The sequence below is a fragment of the Heloderma suspectum genome, chromosome 2 (genome assembly GCF_057233095.1).
Source record: "Heloderma suspectum isolate Gila_16-S chromosome 2, 16-S_ref, whole genome shotgun sequence".
Classification (NCBI taxonomy): domain Eukaryota; kingdom Metazoa; phylum Chordata; class Lepidosauria; order Squamata; family Helodermatidae; genus Heloderma; species Heloderma suspectum.
Window position 1 is genome coordinate 200462912 of NC_139459.1, and position 26295 is coordinate 200489206.

General features: G+C 47.7%; 2 protein-coding genes across 8 annotated transcripts in view; both read left to right on the plus strand.

The window, feature by feature from the left end:
- Window positions 1–10643, plus strand: part of RHOT1 (ras homolog family member T1) — an 87770-nt gene extending 77127 nt beyond the window's left edge. Inside the window, exons 21-22 of one of the 2 annotated variants that reach the window (XR_014788171.1) lie at window positions 1112–1247; window positions 10579–10643. The gene's annotated coding sequence lies outside the window, so the exon portion shown is untranslated. Of the gene's footprint in view, window positions 1–1111; window positions 1248–1760; window positions 2113–10578 lie in introns of those variants that run through there. The other variant, XR_014788172.1, reaches the window with a different exon arrangement.
- RHBDL3 (rhomboid like 3) overlaps window positions 10363–26295 on the plus strand; it is a 149003-nt gene continuing 133070 nt past the window's right edge. For 2 of the 6 annotated variants that reach the window (XM_084837265.1, XM_084837267.1), the window contains exons 1-3: window positions 11363–11488; window positions 15154–15300; window positions 21187–21210. In XM_084837265.1, the coding sequence (XP_084693391.1) occupies window positions 11363–11488; window positions 15154–15300; window positions 21187–21210 (297 nt within the window). Of the gene's footprint in view, window positions 11489–15153; window positions 15301–21186; window positions 21211–26295 lie in introns of all 6 variants that reach the window. The other 4 variants (XM_084837266.1, XM_084837269.1, XM_084837271.1 and 1 more) reach the window with 4 other exon arrangements.

A 26295-nucleotide genomic window follows, 5' to 3' on the forward strand; every position in this document is an offset into this window, starting at 1 on the left:
TGATATGGGATTTTTGTATTTAGCTTGATCATGGATCAGCAGGTAACATATCCAGTTGCCATATTCCAGGCACAAAGTGTCACCAAAGAATTGTACGTTTACAACATTCCTGGTATTATTAACACACAACATTTTTGGATAGCGGATTCTGAGATCAGGCAAGTTTTTTTCATCTTTTATTTTAAAATCTTAAGCAGTTTTTACATTTCATTACATAAGAGGAGTAAACACACAAGAATATATAGTATTTGCAAACAGCACATTGTCAAAAGTGTTTTAAGAATCATGTAGGACCATTGCCTTTTAAGTAGCAAAATATCTCACCCAATACCATTTCTGAGTTTGTAACCAAATACACTAGAGAAGCCATTGAGGAGCAGTGCCACATTGTCCTCCTGAGGACAGATGTTGTATCCTGTGAGAACTGATTTGGTTCTGGTGTCCATGTGCTTCCCTCATATTTATATGATTCCTTATTAGCGCTGCTTATGTGATTCAGCTCATAACAATGACTTATTTTTTTCCCAAGGTTCCCAGCTATGATATGGGGTGATACATTCACTTCATATCTTGTCAGCTTTTCTGAGTACATTTCCTTAAGTTCCCCCAAGCAGGGTACCACCTGGTTCTCTTTCTTAGGTTTTGTCAACATCTCACAATATTTCATATTCACTTATTTATGTCCTGAAAACTCATAAGCAGACACATGGACAATAGTCTAGTAAGCAGTTACCATTTCCCCAACTTTCTTATCTGATGCACGTTTTGCTTCTTCCTGAGTTTAGCTGGGAAAATTTCATCTTTCCCATAGCAGGCTCCTAGGTCAGTGAAAGGTTCAGTCAAAAGTCACAGCCTATTAACCAGAATGCTTTTTTTAAAAAGAATGGTTTTAGAATGGTTGACATGAATCAACCTTCATGTGGTAATACATTTCAGTATATCATTTGTTTCTCTATGAAAATTGTAGTTTAGGAGAGTTTAGCCGTTTATGAGAAAAACATGGAAGACCAAATAACTTTTTATTTTGAATAAATATCTGCAACGTGCAAGAGTCTTGTAAGATGAAAATGCTTCTGGGGAAATATTCGTCACACCCTTTCATCTCCCTCAGTACAACCTGCTGGAATGGCTGCTGGTGGTGACAGTTGCAGGAGGAGGAGGCTTCATGGAGGTGGTGAGCACCCCACACACACAGGGCAGAAGCACTAAGAAAGAGTTTGTCCCCGTATCAAATCTCTGTGGTCTAGGTAAGGAGAATACTCTCGATTTCCATGTGGGGGTGGGGGAGAGAAGGACCATGTTTGCTTATGATGTTTCATTTAATGGATCAGAAAGTCCCATATATAGACCAGTGAGCTCAGGAGACCGTAGCTTTATTTTACACCAGGGAATTCCAGTCTGGAATGTGAGAACCAGCATTCAGATGTGAGCAGCCATTGCACGGGATAATGTGCTGTTCCCCAAACAGGTTGTAGACCACAGAAGTTACATATTCTCATAGATGACATCTCCCCCACCCCACCCCAACCACTCATTCCCCTGGAGGATGAAATGAACAGGATGTTGGGTGGTGTTGAGTATTACCCAATAAAGTTCCCCTTTAGAACTATTTCTGTTTACTGCTCATAATCACAGGCAGGTTCACCATTCACAAGAGATGCCATCATATGCATTTTGCCACTTGGCATGCATCCCTGAATTAAAAATATAACGTATCAAATGGTTCTTGCTATAATGTGTGTGGCTATACGATTTTCCAGGTTGCAACCTAGAGATGCTGCACATACCTTTAAAGGTACAGAGGATGTGGGAGGTGATACAGCTGTGACATCTTGCACCTATTCTGACAGAAATGCAACAAATACAGTATGAGGGTTGCAGTGATGGCAAAAGCTTCCTCTGATGAACTGCTGCCTGTCATTCAGTTGTTAAAAAGCAGAGGTGCCCTGCAATGACAAAAACAAAACTGAAATCATATCCCTTAACCTTTTGATGTACATTTTTGTCCAAAGAAAATGCTAAATATCACTAGCCTATTTATCAATCCCAGTATAACTCCATATCCTGCAAGTTGATATTACATTGTTATGCTGCTGGCTTATCATTCCTTTGTTAGGCAGATTGCTGGTTATCATCTCAGAATGGCCAGCTAATGGCAAGGAGGTACTCAGTAATCTCTCTCTGTATTTGAATGAGATACCCACCAGAGCTTGGAAAAGGTAACATACCACCATAGTTAAGAAGGGTGGGTGGGTGAATGTGTGAGCAAGACAAAATGGCAGCTTGAAGTTTGGAAGAGGCAGAGGTTTGGGTGAAGGGAGAAGTTGGCTGATGCCGAAAAACACTTTGGGGTGCAGGGCTCTCTGGGGATCTGATGTAGGGAAGCCGATATTCTGTCTTGCATGAGTGTCTGCTGTTTACTTCCACTCTGATTTTAATATTTGTAAATAAAGCAGTATGGCCAGAGGGGACCAAATATTAGAAAAAAGCCAGTGATTTCCTGGGAACTCTTCACAGCTTGGAGAAGTGGGAGCACACAATAAAAGCAAACAACCTGCACCTGAACATCTTTAGTCATGGGGAACAGTGGTTCCGTTTGGATCCAGCCCTCTAGGCTCCACTATGCTGTTTACTTGACAGATGTTGGTTGGCTACCTCCCCTTATGCTTGTTATTGCATATTCATTAATTGAACTTTTTTACATTACTGGATTAGACTGAAATCTAGTGTCCTCTGGAATCATAATAATAAACATTTGGATTTAAATGAATTTTACAAGAAGGCGGAAACATGGCTGTTATGCTCACAGCATCCTCTGTGGTTTATGAAATGAACTACCTACACATCTCTTCAGCAAAGGAGATCGTTACCTTGTCGTGGTGCTGGAGCTTGAGCACCTCAATGACATCATGAGCTAAACCGTGAAGGGACACCCAAGACGGGAAGGTCACAAACCCACACATCTGCCACCCAAAGTTCCAACATTCTTCTCTGCCAATTGTTGTTTTATAAAGCTGCGATTTCAGGATGTGAATAGGGAGAAAACGAGGACAGTTGAAACCAAGAGGCTCTCAAAAGCTTAAAATGTCATGATGTACTTGTAACAAAACCCTTAATTAAAACCTTGTCATTTTTCCATGGGTGTCAATAGTAGCAAGCTACTAGCTTACACATCACCATGGAAGTTTCTTGGTTCAAATAAGCAGAGTTGTTGATTTGCAAATTTACAGCTAGGGAGAGTGATAATTGGAGAATCAAAGGTTTCCCTTTTTAAAAAATGCATGGTTTCGCCTCCTGAGGCAAAGACTTAAGTGTGTGTGTGTGTGTGTGCGTGCGTGCACCTACGCAAGTGCTAATCAAAAGTGTCAAATTATTGGACCAACAGTTTGGAGGCTACTCTTTTGAGTTTGGTGCAGAAAACACCACAGATCACCATAAAGTGAGTACGCTGTGGGGTTTCAGGCTCAGATGCTATAAATGAAAGGCATAAGAGCCCTCTCTGAAAAAAGGTGGGCCAACCTAATGTAAACAAGTCCAGTGTTACGGTGCAATCCTATGCAAGTTTAGACAGAAAAAAATCTTACAACTCCCAGCATGCCCCAGAGATTCATAAAGGTTCCTGCGAGTCTGAGCAGTCATCCAGAATATTTTCTAGCTGCATTTGAACCATTCTGCATGTCTTGTATATAAATGGCCTGCAGTCTTCACAGAACCCTTCTGCAGCAGTAGAGTGATCTTCTGCCAGCATCATTACAATATAAATGCAATAACATTGTTTCTTTTGGCAAGGATTTAGAATTAACTGTTTATCCTTCCCCCTCAAATCCTCCAAGAGGTATGCACTCCATACATGAGTGTGCACTACATACCTCTGTGACAACAGGTATCTCAAATATCTTTGCAACATAAAATTGGAAAGGATTGCTTGGCTGTTCGAATTAGCATCCTAAATGATGCAGAAGCACAACACCTTTGATAAAAGATTTTGAAATAACATTAGGAAACCTGGATGGAAAAACAGAACACAACTTCAGATGTGGTTGAGGAGTGGGGAAGAAGAGTAACGAACAGCCTGCAAGTGACACTGCAACTACGGTCTGCACCATATCCAGAAGAGGCTATGATCTGTGCCGCATTTTCCCAGGCACAAAATGTAGCACTTTGTCTGCTCGGAAAATATCTTTGTGCCAAGAGTGCTCCCTGCAAAGCACCTAGTAGGGAGCGTGTGCTGCAAATGGGAAACAAAGGCATACCAGCTTCTAAATCAATTCTCAGTTCACATGCAGGCATAGAGAATGTGTAATGTCTTGCAAATTATCAGCTTGGGTGACTTTAAAATAGTATTAGACAAACTTAGGGAGGATAGGTTTATCAAGGGCTATTAAGCATGACAGCTAAACAGAGCCTCCATGTATAGGGGCACTCTACCTGTGAATACCAGGTGCTGAGGCTTCCACCTTTGTGCTCTGCTTGTGAGTTCCCAGGGATAGCTGGCTGACCCCAGGTGCAAACAGGACTAGATTAAACTTAGTCTGATTCAAAAGGGCAGTTCGTACGTTCTTACGAGATATGGAAAAGTGATAGGATTGATAAACAGCATTGGGGGTTATATGACATGACCCTAACCAAGTGGTTGGGTCAAGGATTCCAAATGGAAGAAACAATTCAGTTCTTGCACAGAGTTGAGGTTCCCCTGACCTTATTTGGGAATCTGTTAATGCAGATCATAAACCACAGGGCTTATATTTTCTCTTTGGTCAATGCATACCTGGAATTTATAGTTCAGGTGTCAAATATACTGTAATGATATAAAAATGAAAACCAATTACTATGAGACAACATTCTAAAGCAATTGTGAGAATAATAGGAAGTGACAAGTCAAAGGCTGGAGACATTTAAAACATCATTAATAGCAGCTTGCCATCTGTTTTCCTGTCCTCAAAAAAGCAGTGATAAACACGAGATGTACGCGTGGAGGGGGAAAGCTTTAAAAGGAGTGGAAATTGTATTGCTGATCTTTCCACCCCTACATTACTGGCTGCACTGCTTTGAAGGAGCTAGCTTGAAAAAAAAAACCTGTCATCCAGATTGCGATAAAGCTGGAATAAGAGAAAGTGATGCAGTTGCATCTATTATAAATAAGCATGAAGTTTAAAAAGCTGTATGGCTGTGTTTGCTGTTCTGTTGTTTAAGCAGAACAAGTTTCTAATTCTCACTCAATTAAAACATGGGACTGGAAGGCAATTAAAAAGGTGGTTTCCAGCAGCTGAGACAGGTGCAAAACAGTGTTCAGTTTCTTATTTCTGTCCATGTCTCCATTCCATTTCTCTGGCTCTTACACATCTGTTGCCATAGTGGCTCATGAGTTTCACTCCTCCTCCCCTTCCCATGGCCAAAATCTAATTGTTTTGGTGTGAGCTGAGCTAAGAAAACAACTACAACTTTAACATCCTTCCCTCCTTGCAGGGGTGCCAGGTTTGAGGGGTCCTAGGCAAGGTGGCCTCCAGTCCCACCACTACTCTAGTGCTCCCCCCTCCCCCCAGCTTACCAAGCAGAGGGTGGAGTCCTTTCTTTCCATTTTTATTAGGGCTTGAGAAGTTGGTATGCTGTGAAGGAAAGCATCAGGGGAAGCTACAGACACAGAGTTATCTCCCATCTTCTTTTCCCCAGAATGCCCCTGGGCCTTGATACAGCCCAGCCCAGGGGCATTCTGGGACAAGGATAGCAGGTGGCTGCAGCTTCTGCCAGTGCTTTGCTTTGCAGTGTGCCCACCATCACCCTAGCATCTGCCACACAGCAAGCAGGGGAGGACGGTGGATGACAAAAACAGGGAGGGTCCAGGCAGGAAAAGCTGAGGCTGATTGATCCCCTGCTGTATCTATAGAGTTAAATGTATGCGAATGCTCTCTGGCTTTGAGCCTGGCAACCCTAAATACAAGTAAAACCACATCAACAATTGTTGTTCCCTCTGACAGCCATCCCAAAGAAAATGGTCTTATGAATATGCTTCTGGGTAGGTGAATCTGCTGGCACTCATTGTGGCACTTGAAGCAGAAAATCTAAATTGTGCCCCCACCACCGTAGAAACATAATGCAATAAACGAGATCATGTTTAGCTTTTGACAGAGTCATCTAATCTGCTACTTGGGCCAACTGCCTGACTCTGGGCCTTGCCCTGCTCTAGGGCTGGGAACTCTGCAGCTCACAAGACCACTTCTCTCAGCACCGTTGCTGCCAGACTGTGGTATATGGGATAGTATCCTAAGAGGATGCTCTTGGCTGGATTCTTAAATATCTCTTAGTTAAAAAAAATACTCCAAGAGGCTAACAGCAAAATAAAGCAGCCACTTAAAATGATAAAACCCAGAAGTAATATAAAACCATACAGCAGCAATTAATGTATGACCCAACTGGTGGGTGAAATAGGGATGTCTTCATTGCCAAATATGCAGTGCTGAGGCCAGAGGGGGTTCCGCTGCTCATAACACTCATGGGCCTGTCTCTAGTGCCCAGCTGCCACATCTCAAATGGTTGGGAAAAACAGTGCAGGCCTCTGAGGCTGACATGGGCAGCTTTATGCCCTTTTAGAGCTTGCAATTGACTGTGGTGGGTTGACTATGGCTATTGTAATTGATGCTATGGTCAATCCCACTAGATTTTGAACTACAGCTCCCAGAATTCCTAACCATTTACTATACTGGCTGGGGCAGATGGGAGTTGAAGTCCAAAACATCTGGAGGGCATGCAGTTGGGGAAGAGTGGGGACTTACCATTATTTTTTTTAAATGGTGCAATCTTTACTTGGAAGCAAGCCCCACTGAACACCATGGGCTGGTTCAGATGACATGGCTAGGCCATCATGGGTTACTTAACCCCTGATGAGCCGTGGTGTGTGTGGCTGCCATTTTGAATATTCAACCCACGATCAGGGATTGTGCTGTGTCATGCACACCATGGGTTAAGGCTTAAATAACCCTCACATAACTCCACTACTAATTGAGGGTTGTTTAACCCTTGAATAACCCACAGAGGCCGGGTTCACACGACATGGCGCAATCCCCAATCACAAGTTGCATATTCAAAATGGCAGCCACACACACCCAGCGTACACCATGGTTTATTGAGGGTTAAATAACGCACTATGACCTGCCATGTCATGTGAACTGGGTGAGACTTACTTCTGAGTAAGCATACATAGGATTGTGCTGCAATCCTCTTCGATGGGCTCCAGCAGTACGTCCCCCCCCGCCACCACCTCTCCTCCTGCCCTTCAGACTCAGGAGACAGAAATTCATAGTTAGCTGCGTGTTCTGCTTTCCCACATAGGATTGACTCAGGACCCTGTGCCTTGCCTTTACACTGGGTATGGATTCAGACAGGCAGCTTTCTCCTCATAACTGATGGGCTTTGCAGCTTCAGCATGGTGGAAATCCAGTGGAATCAGAGTGTCTGCAAGGATGGATGCTACTGTTGCCACAATTTGGACAAATTTAATTAACCATTGGGTTTGGAATCCTTTCAGACAAGAGAGAAAGTGAACCGTATACATGTACATTTAGAATGGACCCAGTAAAGTAGTGAGTACAACCCTCTGATCTGAAGGAGAGTACCCATTATGTAAATGTATTTCTATGGTAACAGCAAATGTTGTGAGTGGTGTCATGCCCTCACTGGAGGAATCCTCCTCAGAGGGAGAGCTGGAGCTCCCAGAAAGCGAGGGCATCCCAGAGCAGTCACTGTGCCACCCTCCCTCAGGGGAGATGGCTGCAGGGCTATCCCTGTCAGGGGCAGGGGACTCTGCCTCTGAGGCACGGGCTGAGCAGCCCCCTGGCCCCCAGGAGCTTCGTAGCCTCAAGCACCAGTTACCAGTTGTCTTCCGGGCCAAATTCAAGGTGTTGGTTTTGACCTTTAAAACCCTATGGTTCCGGCCCAGCCTATCTTAAAGAGCGCCTCCAGCTACATCAGACAGGCCGCTTAACAAGATCAGCCTCGGATGGCCTTCTCTCTGTCCCATCAGCCAGGACAGCTAGACTGGTGGGGACAAGGGAGAGGGCCTTTTCTGTGGTGGCCCCCACTCTGTGGAACTCCCTCCCTAGGGAACTCCGCCATGTCCCCTCTTTAATGAGCTTCCGCCGTGCATTAAAAACGTGGTTATTCAGGCAGGCATTTGGGGTGGGTTAGGGTATTTTAGAAAATGTTTTCACTGTAGAATCTTATTGTTTTAAACTGTTTTATTATATACTTGTACATCACCCAGAGTGGCTGGGTGACCAGCCAGATGGGCAATCAATCAATCAATAAAAAAAAAAGCACCAGGCCAGTGGGGCTCCTGTGAGAAGGAGTGCTTGCTTGCAAGGAAGGACTCCCCAGGAGACTGACTCCTCATGCGTACGCATCTGACCAGAGAGTTCTAACATACTGCAGCTGAGGGGGGGGGGGGCAGCAGGCTCTGCTGTTAAAAGCCTTCAGCAGCTGCCTAGCCATTGCTGGAAGCAACACTATTCTTTTACCTTGCTCTGTGCTACTAACCTTGGACTCCTCGACTCTGCTTCTGGGCTCTGTAATGCATCTCACTGCCTCGGTGTATACCTTGGCCTGCTATCTCGGCCTCTCTTGCCTTAGCCTGACCCCACTTCTCTGACTGCTTGCCTGTGCTTTGACCTTCACCTGCTGTCCTCACCACTCCTGCCTGGCCTGAGCCCCACTGGATTTACACCTGTGTGCTTGAACCTTTGCTGGCTCAATTGCCTTGCTTCTTGGTTAGCCCTGCACTCAGAGTCTGCTGCAGTCAAGGCAGGACAGGAGCGATATTGCGTTGATACCTCTGCTCATCCAAATATATTCTGATGGCTTTGATGCCATGTTTGGATAAAGCATGAGACGGAAGAAATCATGGTTCATCTCCCATCTCAGACTTGGGTTGTGGTGAGTTCAGTCATGCAGCCTCAGTTTCCAGCTGTAGACTTCCCTTCACAGCATTGTTGGGAGGATGAAGGGCTTTGTATGTGATAGGTGCGATCCAGTTCCCTCTTCCTTGAGAGTAAGTTCCATTGAACCCAATGGGGCTTCCAAGGAGCCATGGAGAGGACCAGATTATGAGTTGTATGTAGGGCTGCCAGCTCTTTAGCCCGCCTCTGTAGTGGTGCTTTTAACACTGGCTTGACCTGGAGACATTAGCAGGATAGAAATGTTCATCTCAGTGCTGCGGAAAGCTTAACGTGGGTCGCTGGTCCTGTAGCTCAGGGGCAGGGCAGTGCTTTGCATGCACAAGGCCCCAGGTTCGATCCCAGGTATCTCCAGGCGGGGCTGGGAAAGAATCCCGTCCGAGAGCGGCGGATGGCCCTGCCAGCGCAGCTGTAAACGACACTGAGCTAGACTCGGTCTAAGGGCACAGCAGCTCCCTGCGGCTTCTCCAGGTCTCGCTGGTGCTGACCGCGCCGGAGCAGAGGCGGGCGCGTCTTCTGGTCCCTTGGTGACCCGGCGTAGAGGTGGTAATGAGCGGGATTAGCGGAGGGAAGGGGACGAAGGCCGGCCGGCCGCGATCGCTCTCCACTCCGCCGCCGCTTTTCCTCCCCAGGAAACCCCTCGCCTGAGCCACTGCGCGCCCCCGCCCCGGCCGCTCCCCCGCGGGCGCATTGACCACGTGCGCCCTGCAGCGCGTCACTCGCCCTCTGTAAACAAGGGGCGGGGCGGGGCGGGGCTGTGCTCAGCCGGGCCCCGCCTCTGGAAAGTGCCGCGGGACCCCACGCCCGCGTCGGGACTCTGCCCGGGGCGCGCGGCGGGCCTCGCGGTCGGCCGCTCCGGGCTGCCCTTGCGCGCAGGGGCGGCGGCGAGGGCGGGGCCGGGGCGCCCGTCCCGTCCCGTCCCGCTGAGCCCGCAGGCGGGCGCGAGCCCCCCGGCCTGCAGAGCCGCGCGCCGCCCCGCGGCCCGGCCAGGATCTCGCTGGCAGCGCCTGAGCCGGGCGGGCGCCCACGCGCTGCGGGAGCCGCGGCCGGCCCGGGCCGCTCGCCCGCCGGAGACGCCTCCCCGCATCTCCTCCCTCTGCTCGGCCCCTCCTGCGCCCGCCGTGAGCCGGGGCTCGAGGCAGTCGCCGCGGCGGAGGGCTTGCCGCGGCCGGCTGAGCGTCCGTCCCCCGCGGTGCAGGCGGAGCGGGGCTTCTCCGCGGCCAGCTCGAGCGGCGCTTTGGCGAGCGAGGGTCCCAAAGCGGGCGCCGGCTTAGCGACTCGCGGCCGGAGGCTCGGGCCGTCGCCCTGCCAAGCGCACCGCTCGAGCGTCTGCCGCCGAGACTTCCTTCTTGGCAAGGTCACCCGCGGAGGAGGAGCGAGCGGCGCTCTCGGCGCGGGCGCCCTTGCGTTACTCTTCGGGCTTTGCCAGGGCGTGCGGCCGAAGGGAGCCGTTGGCCGCGGCGACTCTGGTTCCGGAGTAACGCCGAGGCCCGCCCGGAGCCTCTAGCAATGTGGGCCGATTAGGGCTTCTGCCCCGAAGCTCCCTGCAAGGCGGTGCTGCGTCCCTGCAAAGTTGTGCGCCCTTGCAGCGCCTCTGACGCGCCGGCGCCCCCCCCCCCGCTTCTCTTTGCAGACGCATCCGAGGGCTGCAGGAACAGAAGGGAACCCTCGTGCGCGCCGCCCGCCGCTGGTGCCCTCCCAGGAGCTCGACCGAGCGTGGGATCACCCGCTGGGCGCGACCCTCCGCGCCTTGGGCCTGCCGGCTTCCCCCGGGTCCCCGCCCATGCACGCCCTCGGCGCTCGATGGTTTAGCCCCGCCGGATCTGCGGAACAGAGGGGGCCCTGCCGATCTCCCGAGGAAGCGCGGCGGCCCCCCACTCCCGTGCGAAAGCAGAGGCGCCCCCCCTCCCTCGGCGCGAGCGCGATGGCTGCGACGCGGCTGCCCCCGAAGAGCCGGGCGGCCCCCCCGCGCGGCGCGGCGCGGCTCCTGGTGGGACTAAGGTCGCGGCCGGGCCCCCGTGACCCAAAGGGCTTAGCCTAGTCCGGCCGGAGGGGCGCTAATCCGGCGCGGACGAGGCAGGGCCTGAGCGACGAAACTTTTGCCGCGCCGTTCTCTGCTTTCTCGTGGGCGAGCGATTGTGATCGCCTCCAGGCCTGTCGCGGGCTCCGAGGCTCAGCACCATGCCCGCTGGAGAACTCCGCCGGCCTCCTGCTCTCTGGGGAGAGTCCCCTTGAAGCGCACCCCCCCCCCCGCTGCAGGAGTCATGAAAGAGGGCGGCGGCGGCAGGCGGCACATCGGCGGCGTTGAAAGTTTGCCAGACGCCTTCTAGGTTGCGTTTTCTGGCCGAAGGAGGAGTGACTGGAAGAGGGAGAGGAGAAGGGATCGGTGGGCGAGAAGTCGTTGGCTGCTTCCAAGCATGGGAGACGGGCTGCCAGAGCCAAACCGTGTTACAAACCCCTCTCCCGCTGTGGCTGCCTGCTCCGAAGCAGAAGCGATAGAAGTCCTGGAAACCGAAGATGTGCTGCCTATGGCTACGGAGGACGTAAGTTTCATTTCATGTCCCTCCCCTCCCCAGCAGGCGTTAATCGGATCAAGCTATTTAAAAATAAACGTTGGTATTAAAGGGGTGGAGTGGGGTGGGTTTGATTCCTTCTAGGAAAAGAAAGTCCGAAGAAAAGCGTGTTCCCCACAGGGAGTTGTATCCAGTGTTAGTCTGATTTGAGACCCACTCATTTCGGTGGTTCTGTTCAAAGTAGGACTAACGTTGGCTACCACCAGGGTTCTTCTGCAGCCCGATCCTGTGCGTGTTTCCTCAGAAGCAAGGCCCGCTGAACGCACCGAGTTTCCATCCGCTTGGCATATTTATATATCTGCCAAATTCATTCCCTGCCCCCAAATAAGACAGCACAGCAAGCTTGCTCTTAGCCTATGTTCACTGTTAACACTCTTCTCAAAATGTTGCGTGAGAGCCCGCATCAGCATAGAAGTGGTGACTGGTTTGTGGTATCATACCACAGACTTGCCTATGCCTGACTCGCTGCATTCATATGAACAGGAGCTGCTGTTTTTGCCCGGAATGGGAAGCTGATCGAAACTGCACGAGAATGAGCAATGTAGGGAAAAGAATATTAGCAAACCTAATATTAGAGGCCGGTGCAATCCCATGTACAGTTCCTGCTTTGCCACAAAGCACACTGGGTAACCTTGGGCCAATCATCGTCTCAGCTTGACCTACCTCGCAGGGTTGCTGTGAGGAAAAAGTGGAATAAGTCCTTGAGTTCTTTGGAGGATGGGTGTGATACAGATGTGAACTAATCAGTGGTACCTTGTAGAATGAGTGGGAAAACTATGGTTACCATTTACTTCAGTGCTGGGTAATTACTCCTAGTTTATCACCATACTTTTGCACCTCCTGCCGTTGAACAGCTATGCCTTGGTATGTGCTGCAGTGGTGCATAAGGATCCTTAGCCCACCACCCATGTCCTGCCATAGATGTGGAAATGAGGGAGTTAATTTGTGATAAGGCACAATGTAATCTGCAATGGCTTGGTTTATATTTGAATAACTCTGGATTGTTCTGTGCCCCAGGTACCTCCTAAACAGTTCACATTCACAAAATACAGCTTGACTTCTGCTGCAAACTTTTTTTAAAAATTCATCCCTCCCCACATGTCCCCATCCTCAGTAATTAAAGGAGTGATTATTGGCATTAATATGATCTTGTGCTTACCCTTCAGCAATTTGTAAATCATTACTGGCACTCATATGATACCGGGGTTAAGAAACCAAATGCAAAGACACTCCAAAGAAATTGCTGCTCCTTCTAGTCATTTCAGGCAATTTCAAAAGAAAGCACATTTGGTCTGAATCCCGTAGCTTGCTTGGAATGTGACCACATGCACTTTCATTTTCATTAAGTGTGTACACAATACTTAAAATGTGAACCTCCAGCCTTGCTAAGCAGCCTAACTTAGTTGTAAGCCTTAATCGCTAAAGATTCTTAAACAGTGAACCTTATTAGTTGCCAAGTACAGCATCTTTCTCTGGGAATTCAGGCCCCTTCATCTCCATCCAACTATTCCTCTGAAGATTTAGGGATGCTGTATACTGCTCTTAGCCTGTAGCTGCTGCAAGGGTAACAGTAGCAAGAGTGCCTGCATCTTGGGGATGGCATACTCCACCATTTACAGCACACACCTGTACATGTTTACTCAGAAGTAAGTCTCACTGAGTTCAATGGGGCTTACTCCCAGGTAAGTAGATATAGGATTGCAGCCAAGCACTTATATAGCAAATGGCCCTATGACGATGAGTGATTCCCTGGGTATTACTCCTGCCAGTTTTCTAATTTAGGCTATTCTTGACTGTATTTCCTACATGTTGAAGACTTATGGGTATAAATGCAACCCAAGTACTCAAGCTCCTGATGCTTGAATCCTTAGGAGAGCCTGTGTCTTAATAATTGATCATGCTTCATGCAGTACTGCTATGCAAAAAATCTCTTTAATTCTTCAGTAACATTCCTGACAGTATTAGAGAGACTGAAATGTATCTCAAGATAATCTAGTCCAGGGGTTGGTTACTTGGTGCCCTCCAGATGCTTTGGACTACAACTCCCATAATCCTTGATCATTGGCCATGCTGGCTAAGACTTATGGGAAGTATAGCCCAAAAACATCTGGAGGGCACAAGGTTGCCTACCTCTAATCTAATCCAGTGATTTTCAAACCATGTTTTGGGGATTGATGGGTTCCTTGGGAGCTTATCAGGGGTACCTCAGAGAGAAGATCAGTAATGGCATACATACAAGCTTTTTAGCAATCACTATGGATCTTTCCCTGCGGTGTGCAGCTGGTGTTGGGCATGTACATATGGAGTGGTTCTGGGGCCCAAGAAGCTTGGCCAGCACCCCACATGGAATGACTGTGTCTTAGAGCACTCCCTGGCACTGTTTGCAACACGCAGGGGTTCCTCGGCAGAGAATCTGATGTGGGAAGAGTTCCCCGAAGGCAGAGGTTTTGAAAATCACGTCCAAGACCCTGCCCTAAGACAAGATCATCTGTGTGCACTAACCCTCATCCCACGCTATCACACATGGACCATCTGTGCACATTAGCTAAATGCTATCCAGAGTGCCAGAAGAGGAGCAAACAAGGTGTCCTACTTGAGAGGTGCCTGCACAGTTCAAGAAATTTAAAATGTCCACTCCAATTTAGGGGCATATCTACTGTACAAACATTATCTATAATGCAGTCTCAAGGCAAATCTACATGATGCAATTTCAGACTTGCATAACTGGTTTAACTCTTTCACATAAGTGGTTAATTTATGGCATCTCCCAAAGAACTCTGGAGGTTGTAGTTGTACAAGGTTCAGAATTCAGAATTTGTTTCTTTTAAAATGTTTTAACTGTTTTAACATGGGGTTTTATTCTTCTATCTCTGCTGTTCACCGCTCCGAAATCTTGTGATGTGGAGCGGTATATAAATATTGTAAATAAATAAGGTGGCTGCAGATTCTTTCTGAAAGATACCTAGCTTCTTCCCACAATGATTGTTCCCAGGATTCTTTGGTTGGGAGCCATGTCAGTTACGCAGGTTAGAAATTGGCTTAGATTTGCAGTGTAGATGTGCCCTGAGAATTCTCATATGATTCCAAATGCCAACATTTTGATGATGGATGGAGAAATCGCGCACAACCAGGTTTCAGCTCCTGACTTCAGACAGAGGTTACTAGGTTTCTTCTTGAATGTTGAACTACAACTCCCATCAGCTTCAGGCAGCATGGCCAATGGGCAGGAATCCTGGGAGTTGTAGTCCAAAATATCTGGAGGGACCAGGTTGGGGAAGGCTGCATTACATCATATCGTCTTCGTAGTGCAGTGCCCATTTGCTCCTTTGGCACAAAATAGTGCACTGCCCATTTGCTCCTTTGGCACAAAATACTTTTAGTGGTAGTGTGAGAAATATCCCCCTCCCACAAAAGTTCTGGTACCTTTTCCCCCCTAGGAGACTTCCACTCTCACAACTTGTGAGAGCAAAAACCTGGTCCTGCACAACCCAGACCTTGATTGTGTATATTACAATGAAATTGTTGAAGCATTCTATTAATATTTAAGTAGCCTGTGCCAGAGCATGGGTAGAAAATCCACTTGCTGTTTCTTGCCTACTTCCTGTCCATGCATCCCGTTACTTCCTGCTTTATAGAACCATAGAGTTGGAAGGAACCAAAGTTCATCAACTCCAACCGGCTGCCCAAAGGCACAGCTACCAAGCCACCAACCCCCCACAGATCAACCTTTGCTGTCCAGAACACTGTGTGACACAAGCAGAGGGCAGAAGCATGCCAGAAAGGTACGTGTGGACTTGGAGGAATTATCTCTGCGTGAAGTCGCTCTGCTTCCAAATATGGCAATGGACATGGTTACTGAGGTGTGTTTCCTCACTTGCTGAGTGGGAAACATGATTGCCTGGGTGGTGGGGAGTTGTCGGGCAGGTGCTGGGGAGAGGCTGCAGCAAGATCTACAGCTGGGGCTGCGCCATGGTGTTACATCATGAGGTGGGCAAGTGCATACTGCCCGAAGTGAATGTGGCAATGACACATGGACGTTCCTGCACACCTTTGGCCCAGGGTTCCATCCACCTGATGTGGTAGGGTTGCATTACACTCTCTTGTGGATGGAGGTCACCACTGGGCCATAGGCAGCCAAGGATGCAGAGAGCAGAAGTGTGTGTGCCAGCAGGGCTTGGGATCAAAGTTCGATTAAAAGTGCTGGAGAATATCCAACAGGAGGGATAATCTGGGCCTACATTCAGGAAAGTGTGTATACAACTGCAGCCTCGTAGAGTTCTTTTGCTGCTATTTCACCCGACTCCCCAAGGAGCCCTGCAGCTGGGGCAGAAGGTGGGAGCAGCCGGCCAGTGGGCCAGCAAGCAGGGAGGGTGGAGGAGGAAGAGCTACTGCTGTTGCCACTGCCATTGGCAGGCAGGCAGGCACAAACTGTTGGCTGGTCAGCCGGCCAGCCAAGCAGGTAGGAAGGGAGGTGGCAGTGGCATGGCCGGGCATGTGGTGGCGTGAGGAAAGCGGCACAATTCGCCACTCTTCCCATTCCACGCCGCCTGATGCACCTGCACCAGGCTGCCTCATTATAGGGCTGGTCCTGACTAGAGAACCTAAAGGAGCACAATCGATCCTCCACCTTTTCAAAACACTCATGGCCTGTTGGGAGGGGAAGGGAGCCCATGTTACAAGTCTGTTTAGGGCCGAGATAAATGATGTTTGGGCACCAGCTGTAGGCTCTTCCTGCTGCCTTGCTCTCTGTGCAGGCAAGGTATAATCCACATGGAGTCCAGAATCTCAAACTTACCAGGAATGTTATTAGGGAAAGGAGACGTTGTACAAGACCAGAGCGGGAAGTATCAGATTCCTTAACGCCTGTATAAATACATTTGTCTTGCTGGTTTTCTTTCCCAGAGAGGAATAATAGACCTGATATTACTACCTGAGAAAGCTATGTTTAGCAATACATGTAATTAGAGAAGCTGCATTTAATATTACACAAGAGACCGGAACCACCCTTTCAGAAGCAAACAGGCTTTTAAACCTCCATAATTATAGTCCCCCAAATGTCTAGCGCTTAAAACATCTTAGATTTTGTTTTTAACTCCTCCTTGTAATTGTTTGGCTAGCATAGGTGGGTATGTCTCCTTATGCCATGAAGCAATTAAAAGCAAGTGATTCCTTTTGAGCTGATGCATCTGATCATAGAATTATTCACTGAACGGATTCTGCAAAACACCCATCATTAAGGTTGACAACTAACTAAAAAAATTGGCCAGGTCTGCTGTTGTGCCTTTATCAACCCCTTGATGTGCTGAAATCTGCTGGTGAAACTTTTCACAGCATACAGGTAAGGATTATATTGCACTAATACCTCCAGATCAAGCACTGCTAAAGGCAGAGCCACAGAGGCTGGCTGAATGGTTGGCAGCCGTACCCAGTAGGTTGGATCCAGAGTGTTGTTCTGTTAGCATTAGCATCTCCTGAGCAGAGCTTCACTTAGAACACTCCTGCTGGCAAAAATGGGGAGAGAGAATTTTCACTGGTTTCCTACCAGCCTCCAGCCTCCAGTCCCCTCTTCTCCCACCAGATTTTCAGGGGGCTGCAGGGAAAGTGGGGTGGGGGGAATCTACATAAATCACCTCTTCCCTCATTCTGCCAGTGGGATTTCTTCACTGGATCCGAAGCCTTCTGTGGACAAAAGGAGTCCTTCTGTCTGTGGGAGGCATATTCTGGATCCAACATAGGACCACCCCTCCTTTCTCTTGTCCACAAACATCCAATAGGTACAATCAGATGGCAGATCAGATAATTGCGATCAAGCTTAATTTGCATGAGGTCAGCCCTGGAACATGTGTCGCAGTCATGGAAAGAGTGAAATTCGGGATGTCCAGAGCACATCACTGGGTGGTGAATGATTGCAACAAGCTCCTTTCACATCTGACGGTGAAGGAGGGTGTATATGAGCAGGTGAAGGTGGCCATCTTCTTCAGGTGCCCATCTGGCCTAGTACAGCCTACTCTAAGGGCACCGGCTTTCCAAGGTTTCAGTCCGAGGACTTCCCCAGCCTTCCTGCCTGAGATCCTCCTCAAGCAGAGTTATCAGGGAGTGAACCTGAGACCTTCTGTGTGTAAGGCATGTGCTCTGCCACGGAGCTATAGGACGCTTCACACTTGCCCCTGCCATGCTTGCATCAAGTGCTTGCATCAGTTCAGGCCTTAGCTCCCAAGAGCCAGCCAGCTGATGGCATTTTGTCCGCTGCTGACTCTGTACTGACAGTTCACTTCCTGCTGAACTTCAGCACCACCGCTGTGGGTGGCCAGAGAGCGGTGTTGCAGCTCCCAGCTCAGCAGGGTTCAGGTGACACAAAGGGTCAAGAAGGCGTCACCCAGTCCTATGAAGCTCCTGGCTCTGGGCTAGCTCCTCCGTCTGAACTGCTCTTAAACACCTTGTCTCCACTAGCCTATGGGCCAGCTTGACGGCTCACTTGATGGGCTACCCATCTGTTTCCCAGGTCAATTGCATGCCTGGTTGGTACTTGCTTGTCTCTGTAGTAGCCATCATGGCATTTGCATAGCTCCTGGGAAAGATGATTGCTATGTAAATTATTAATTGCGTGTCTTGTAAGCACTCACAATGACATCTACCATTGGACCTCAACTTGTGAGCCGCACCTGGATTTAGTTGGGATGGCCCCGTGGTTGTTTAGCTTTAAAAACAAAGCAAAAGGAGACAGAATTGCCAGATAAAAAGGAAGACAAGGACTGTGTTGTGCAGCAGAGATGTTCTGGGGAGGTTCCGCTTTTCTTGCCCCTGCCCTAAATTTAGGCCTGCCTAAATCCCCTCTTCGGCAGCAGTGGGAGCGGGCACAGCAGCCCTGATCTTCTCCCCATCTGCTCATTCTGGGGAGAAAAAGAGAAAGATTTTCTCTTGCAGAAGTCAAACAGTGGGTCTTGGCTCAGATCAGGCTGGGGATGACCTACGTACACAGGAGGTGTCGAGAGAAGGGCCGCAGAAGCACCAACAGGACTTGTCAAAGTAATGCCCAGTTGGGTGTATGCAAATGTGATACAACTGAAGGCATTGTTGTGTTGGCATTTTTTCTCCCTTCCTGGATTTTAACTGGAGGTGTGGCATGTTTTGCTTGTCAAGAAGCAATTTACAAAAGTGTATTGATGATTGTGGTCATAGTAGCAGCCACACATCCAAAATAAGGTATGAAGCGGAGACCACGCTGGTGCAAAGGCAGGCTCTTCAGCCGGAAGCGTCACTGTCCCAGATGCGGCGTTGCTGCCATGAGCACCTGAAATTCCATTAAACAAAACTGGGATCAAACATCAGCTCTAAATCACTGGGCAGATTTGCAGCGACAAGCGGGGGCATTATACAGATGAATATTCACTCCGGCAAAAGCTTGATTGTTTCTGCGAGATTTCGGGGAGTTAATGTGTAAAAGTCTGGACTCTTCAAACAGTTTGCTGAGCTGGACCTTCCTCGTGTAGTGAGATTTCAGTGGCTGATGTTATATGGTCTTTTTTTTTTAAACTGACATTATCTAGAGTAAGCAACACACTGGGCTTTCTCATATCTGGTGTACGCCTAATTCTTATTCCTGTTCTTGTTGCAACCAAGCCGTGGCTCAGTGGGTTGGGCGCAGGAGGCACTGTGTCACAGTGGATCTGTCCTTACCTACAGGGTCACCGCCAAAAATAGGATGGAGAGACTTCTGCTGAGCTCGATGGCAGCTAAGCTGTGGGGTCCTGCAATATTCCATCTTGTCTTCCATGCTATTTAATAACTATTTATGCTCGGGGTGCATAATCCAGGGATTTGGAGCACGGTATCACCAATATGTGGGTGACGTCCGGCTCTGTCTCTCCATTCCATCAGAAGCAGGAGAGGCTGTGCAAGTGCTGGACCGGTGCTTGGAGGCAGTGGTTAGGCTGGATGAGGGCCAATAAACTGAAGTGAGATCCTGCTAAGACAGAGGCTCTGTGGTAGGCAGTTCCAGGGTCTGGGAAGTAGAGAGATGGCCTGTCCTGCGTGGAGAACATTCTGCCTGATGGAGCAGGTATGTAGTCTGGGAATAGTCCTGGATTCAAAGGAGTACTTTTGGATTGTTCACCAACTGTGGTTGTTCTTGGACCAGGATATTGTCCTGTGCATGTTCTGATAACTTCCCAATTGGATGACTACGATGCTTTCTGTGTGGAGCTTCCCTTGAAGATGGTCTGGCAGCTACAGCTGCTGCCTGTGTGTTGACAGGGGCAGTGAGATGTGAGCATGTCACACCCGCTTTGAAAGCTCTGTACTGGCTTCCACTGAGGTACTGGGCTCAATTCACAGTTTCAGCACAAGTGTACAAAGCTCTAAATGGCTAAGGACCCAAGTACTTGAAGGACTGCCTTCCCCAATATCAACCAACCCGAGATTTAGGATTGTCTGGGGAGGCTTTGCTTGAGGTGCCCTTGAGAAATGATTTGTAGAACAAAAAATGATTTATTAAGTGGTTCGCCAAGAACCCCCCCCCACACACACACACACACAATATTCAAATGATCCTCCAGGAAAAATAATAATTTGAGAACTGTGAGTATAGAGTTAGGCCTGCACACCTTCCTGCCTCTCTTAGGGTGCTGTTCTCGCATGCCCCAAGGCATGTGAGGCTGCATGAGTTCTGGAGTGTGCACTGGAGTGGCACTATCTCCTACTTTCAAACTTGAGTTGTGGCACCTTTGCCAAAATACTGCTATTGAGATCACTGAGCTATCCACAGTAAATAAAAATAAAGTTGTATGCTACTTTACTGTGTACAGCAGGGATGCAGAACCATTTTCAGCTTGAGGGCCAAATTCCATTCCGGAGAAGCTCTTGGGGGCCGCATTCCAGTGGTGGGCAGGACCAAAGGCAAAGGGAGGCAGGGAAGACACCCCAAATACTGGCATATTGTAGCTTAAAGTTCTTACTGGCAATAACTAAGCCTCGGGAGAGGCATTTCAGCCTTTCGGAATGGGGAAAAACTGCACAAGAACCAGGAAGCCACGAAATGATGGGTTGCTCAGGGAAGGGAACCTCGGAGGGCCTTCTAGGAACCTCAGAGGGCCGGATTTGGGCTCAGGGCCTGAGGTTCCCCACCCCTGCTCTACGGAGTATTGCACAGACAGCCTCTGAATATAACTATGGCCAGATCTACACCTTGTGTCATATCATTACGATCCCATCATGGTAATGCTATATCTCTCTTGCACATTTATACCTTGTAGGACATACATTGACATTTGTTACAGTATTTTGGATAATGTGGAATAGAAAGCAGGAAATAATACTACAATAGCAGTATATAGAATGTGTAATGTGCCCCAACAGTTATCAGTGCACTTCAATACCGCTATAAAGCTGTAGTGTAGATCTAGCCTGTGAGGGTGTTCAAGGTGGGGTGAGGAAAATGGCTGCCTCTATTTGAGAGCTACAGATGCAAGAGGCTTTGTACCTCTGATAGACTGAAGGCCTGAACATAACCAGCTCTCAGAGAACACTACAGCTCTTCCCTTTCCTATAGTTTCGATGTGGTTATTTGTTTCTTTAAAATATATTTCTGGAATGAATTATATTTCTGCGCTCTTACACTTTTTCCCCCTTTTCCCTCTTCTTTCCTTTATGCGTTGCCTCTTACCTCTCAGCACTGGAAAGCTCTGTTTGATCAGGTATGTGAACAATTCAGAACTTTTTGCTCTTACACCTGTTAACAATGGAGACCCGATGAGCCCTGTCCAATGGGGGATACAATAGCAACATCAATAATTATTATTCTTTTAAGCTAAGCAGGCTGGGCCAGCTGGTCTCCCAAGATCTACTGAAGTCTGTTCGAAGTTATGTTGCCTGGTGCTAGAATTGTTTCTGTAGCTTGCATTTTGCTTGTTTGCATTTATAGACTTAATGGTGCTTACGGCATAATGTGTTTAACATGTGCATCTGAAGACCCATTCCAATTTGGGAACATTCCAATGGTGTTTGTGGGTATTTTCAGACATGGATGTTTTAAAAAAGAATGTGGAGAAAAGTAATATGTCAAGATACTCATTCTTTCAGTCGCCTTTTTCTTTCCCGTTTCATTTTTGTAATATGTGAAAATATATTTAGAAGCAGTGTTAAGCCGTTGTATTTAAACTGAGACATTTTCCTAGAGTTTTGCCCCTATGTCTCACTTTTGGCATACAGCGCTCTCTTAAATGTGTTGCATCTGTTTCTGTGTGAGTGTAAATATTTCTTTATGCAAGTGGAATTGTTGTTACTTGGTCTGGCTCTGGTGAAAGGCAGCATCCACAGCTTTATGAGGTGATATAATAATTTGATTCCTGTGTGTGGTTAAACAGCAAAACTACCACTGGAGTGGGCTGCCTTGCCAATGGGATCCTCTTCTAGTCCCAGAGATGGCTCATTATCATTCCGTAACTAATCTTGCTGCCAGTGGTGATGAGTGTCTGTTTATAACCCGGTAAGCCAAACTCTATATTTAGCCCATAAATCTAGGGTGAGCAATGTTCCTCATTGTGCGCATCATGCATCTGGGGTGGGGAAGAATCGTGCAGCAACCTTATTACAATGACAAGTTGGAATCCATTCTGTAATGTATTGGCATGAATTATTCCTATTTTTATCAGTTGGGGAAGGTTTCTTCCTTTGGAGGGGAAAGGCTTGAGTTTGTCCGCTTGAATCTGTCTTGTCATTCTGAATTTTGCCTCATTTGCAAGCTATGCACTTTCCATGTTGGCATTATTTTGGTGACACAGAAATGCTTCTCCAGGGTATTAAAAATGACGTCAGTATGTGGTGGTGATGATTATGCATGATTAAAACAAGGGGTGTCAAAAGATGTTGCTACTGCCAGCAAGATGCCTGCAGAGCTACTTTGGGACCCTTGGAATACCTTTAATGTAACTCTTTTAATTTGGGGCTTAAACCTGCAAGGTGCCTCTTTTTTTTTCCTGTTTAGGGAAATCAGTGAGGGTTGTAAACTAGTGCCATCTGGTCTGAAGTTCTGAAAGGAGCTGTCAGTTTTCCCACTAAGTTCATTTGACTCATTTGTAGAAATGCTATATTTGGCAGAATCTTCTTCTTCTTTCTTCTTCTTCTTCTTCTTCTTCTTCTTCTTCTTCTTCTTCTTCTTCTTGTATCTCACCTTTCTTTCCTCTTGCAAGTAACCCAAGGTGGCCTAAATAGTTGTCATCCTCTCCATTTTATCCTTACAACAACCCTGTGAGGTAGGTTAGGCTGAGAGTCAGGGACTGGCCCAAAATCACCCAGTGAGCTTCATGGCTGAATGGGGACTAGAAACTGGGTCTTCCAAGTCCCCGTCCAACACTCTAACCACTACACAGCACTGGTTCTTATTATCTCCATTTCCAAAGTCAAGAGTCTGAGTGCAGACTCTGGTGGTGGTGGTGGAAAACATCCACAGAAATATAGCTGGTTCCCAGTGGGTAAGGACTACACATGCATGCTTCCATCATGTTGCTGGAGAATAGCTCTGGCCACAAAGGAGAACAAGGACGCACTTGCCCTTGCCTGGTGGGGCAGGGGAGTGACTGTAAGGGAGGGGAAGCTGGGTTTTGAGGATGTGTATTCTGTTATTATGTTTTCAGAGCCCTGCTCCTCCTCCCCCTTTCAGTAGCAAATAGGGATTGCCCATCAATCATGAGTGGAGCAGGAACTGGTCTCCAGGGGAGTGTGGCACACCTATTCCAAGTCCACCTCCCCCTTCCAGTTAGGATAGCTTTCCTACCTTAGTGGATGATGGTCCCTGTGTGCTGCCTTCTGCTGTCTGAGAGATTTCTCAGCCAATCCTCAGCAGTGCTGCTGGAGAATCAAAGAGGAAAGGGCCCTTAAGCACTCCATAATAACAAGTAGGTACTTGGGGGAACTTCTGCCAACCGAGCAGTTCGAAAGCAAGAAATTGCAAGTAGATGAATAGGCACCGCCTCGGCGGGAAAGGTAACAGCGTTCCGTGCACCTCGGTGTTCAGTCATGCCGGCCACATGACCACGGAAGCATCTTCGGACAGCGCTGGCTCTTCGGTTTAAAAACGGGGATGAGCACCGCACCCTAGAGTCGGACACGACTGGTTGGGGACACCTTTACCTTTACTTGGGGGAAACGTTTGGCAGTTTGCATTCTTCCTTGTCCCTGTGGTTGCTTTGGAAGGGAAGGGAAGATTTGGCTTCCCTTCACCCCATGGGAAGCATTTGTGGGTGGAGATATAGGGCATGCTGTCTGAGCCCAGTACTTCCTGCCTTAGAGCCTATCCCACCACCACCCCACAGTTACTTCAGAGGAGAAGGAAAGACTTGCCCTCCCTTTGCTCCCCAGATGACTGTTGAGGGGGAGGGTTTTGCAGTTTCTTATGTTAGCTTCCATTTGATTTCAGGGAGGGGCCATAGCTCCGTAGAAGAGCACCTGTTTTGCACGCAGAAGTTTCTAGGTTCAATTGCTTCATCTCCAGGCAGGGCTGGGGAAACTCTGTCTGAAACTCTGGAGAGCCACTACCTGCCAGAATAGACAATACTGGCCTAGATGGACAAATCCTCTGACCTGGTGAAAATCGTCTTCCTATGATCCAATAGCCCTTCTGTCCCTGCTCAGGACTAGTGCTTGCATATTGTCTCCTCCCACCAGGGATATTTCCAACTCGCAGACAGATGTGCACCATAGCCAGTGGAAGAGGTTATTGGGTAGTATCCAATGTTAGTCCAACTTAAGTCCCATTCATTTCAATGGGTCTGTTCTAAGTAGGACTAATATTGGATACAAGCCATCATTTTTGACCCCAAATATTTTTTTGTGAGGATACCATCCCATGGCCTCCTCTAATATATTTCCACAAATGGTCCATTTTCCTGATATCGAGCAACTCCTGAAAATACTGCATAATGATTTTGAGGGCTTCTTTTTGATTATGAGAAGATGTTCCCGGATTCTGGCTAATGGGAGTGCAGTTGCTTTCTTGTTCTTCCTTGGTGGGTTAGAAAATAAAAAGGTCTTCACCTGGTGCCGGAAAGAATACAATGTAGGTGCCAGGCGAACCTCACTAGGGAGCTCATTCCACAGCCGGGGTGCCACAGCAGAGAAAGCCCTTCTCCTAGTAGCCACCTGCCTCACTTCCTTTGGCAGGGGCTCACGGAGAAGGACCTCTGAAGATGATCTTAAGGTCGGGGCAGGCACATATGGCAGGAGGCGATCCTTCAGATAACCTGGCCCCAAGCCATTAAGAGCTTTGAATGTTAATACCAGCACTTTGAATCTGGCCCAGAATAGTGGGATAGTGGGAGGGATAGTGATGCAAGATGTCAGGATTACTAAAGTAAGGGAATCAGCAGATTACATAGATGGAGAAGTGAGATGAGATGAGATCTCATTTTGGGGAGCAATTGAAACCCCAGCCCTCTAATTTCTGAACAATTAATGTAATCTTCCCAATGTCCACATGTTTTCTAACTTCAGAATTATAAAGACTAGAAATGTATCTTTTAAAAAAGAAAATGCCTACATAAAATGTTAAAATGCCTTCCAAAAAGCTTCAATTTGATATGTGCAGTTTGTTTTATGGGAGAAGAAAAGACTGAAATTTTGTTTTCTTTCTTGAAGCCACCTAAATTGTCCTCTACAAAGACAGGTTCTGCAGTGGTGAATGGAGCCATGCTGATTTTCAGACACTCTTGTTTGTGTTGGTATATTTGGCCATCTTCTTATCCTTTTAATAAGGTGAGGATTTGGGTTATCTGGAGTGTCCTTATTCAGGTCTGGAGGACAAGGATAGGTTGGGACTAGATCCCACTTTATCTGTATACTTAGCAGGTTCATTTAAACTGGTTGTCACTTGTCTTATTTAATAGCAGTTTGCTATTGCTCTTCACACACACTGTGAAAATCATCTTTGACAGCAGTCTGCTTGTTCAGAGCAGGCCCCCAGCCTAAAAGCTCCCTACTGCTAAGCTAGCACCCTGGTTCTGCTCCCTGCATTTTTGCTACAGCTTGTGTGGGAGTCATGGATTTCTCTGCAAGTGGCTCTCCCCCCACTCCACCCCCAACACACACATTCCCATGAGTGTGATGGTAACAGACAAAGCAATGTAACACACACACACAGATTGCAGGCTAAAACCCAGCTGTGTGGGCAGCATTCCTGTTTGTGTGTGTGTATGTGCGTGTGCATGTGTGAGAGTGAGAGCAAGAGAGAGAGATCTTGGCAACCCCACTGCAGTGAGATCCTGGAACAGAGAAGGAAGCTGTCTGCAGCAGGAAAAGTTTTGCACAATGACAGTAATAGAGATGGGCAGCCAATGTAACTTGATTTCTCTCTCTCTCTTTTAGTCCCTGTGTATGTGGATTGGGTGGGAAGGTTTCAACATCTCCTATCCACATGTGGTGGTCCTAATCTGGATTTGGACCCTGCATGCTTATACTAAGGTAAACAAAATGGTGAGGACCAGCTGCTGTTGGGAACAATAGTTAAAAGTTTTTCTGTGGGAAACCATAGCTACTTTTAATCTTATTTTAGTGGCTTTCTTGTGACTTATAACTGACAGAGCTGTGGCTTCAAAAATCATGAGAATTTCCTCTTTCTGAATCTCATCGTTCTAGATAAAATGGTGGCTTCAGTAAAAGCAGAAGCACTTTTCATTATTAAAATATTGTTCTGTTAAATCACTTGATATCAAACACCTCTCCTGATGCAACTCATGTTTTTTTAAATAAACTTTAACATTTACATTTATATTTCTTGAACTAGGGAT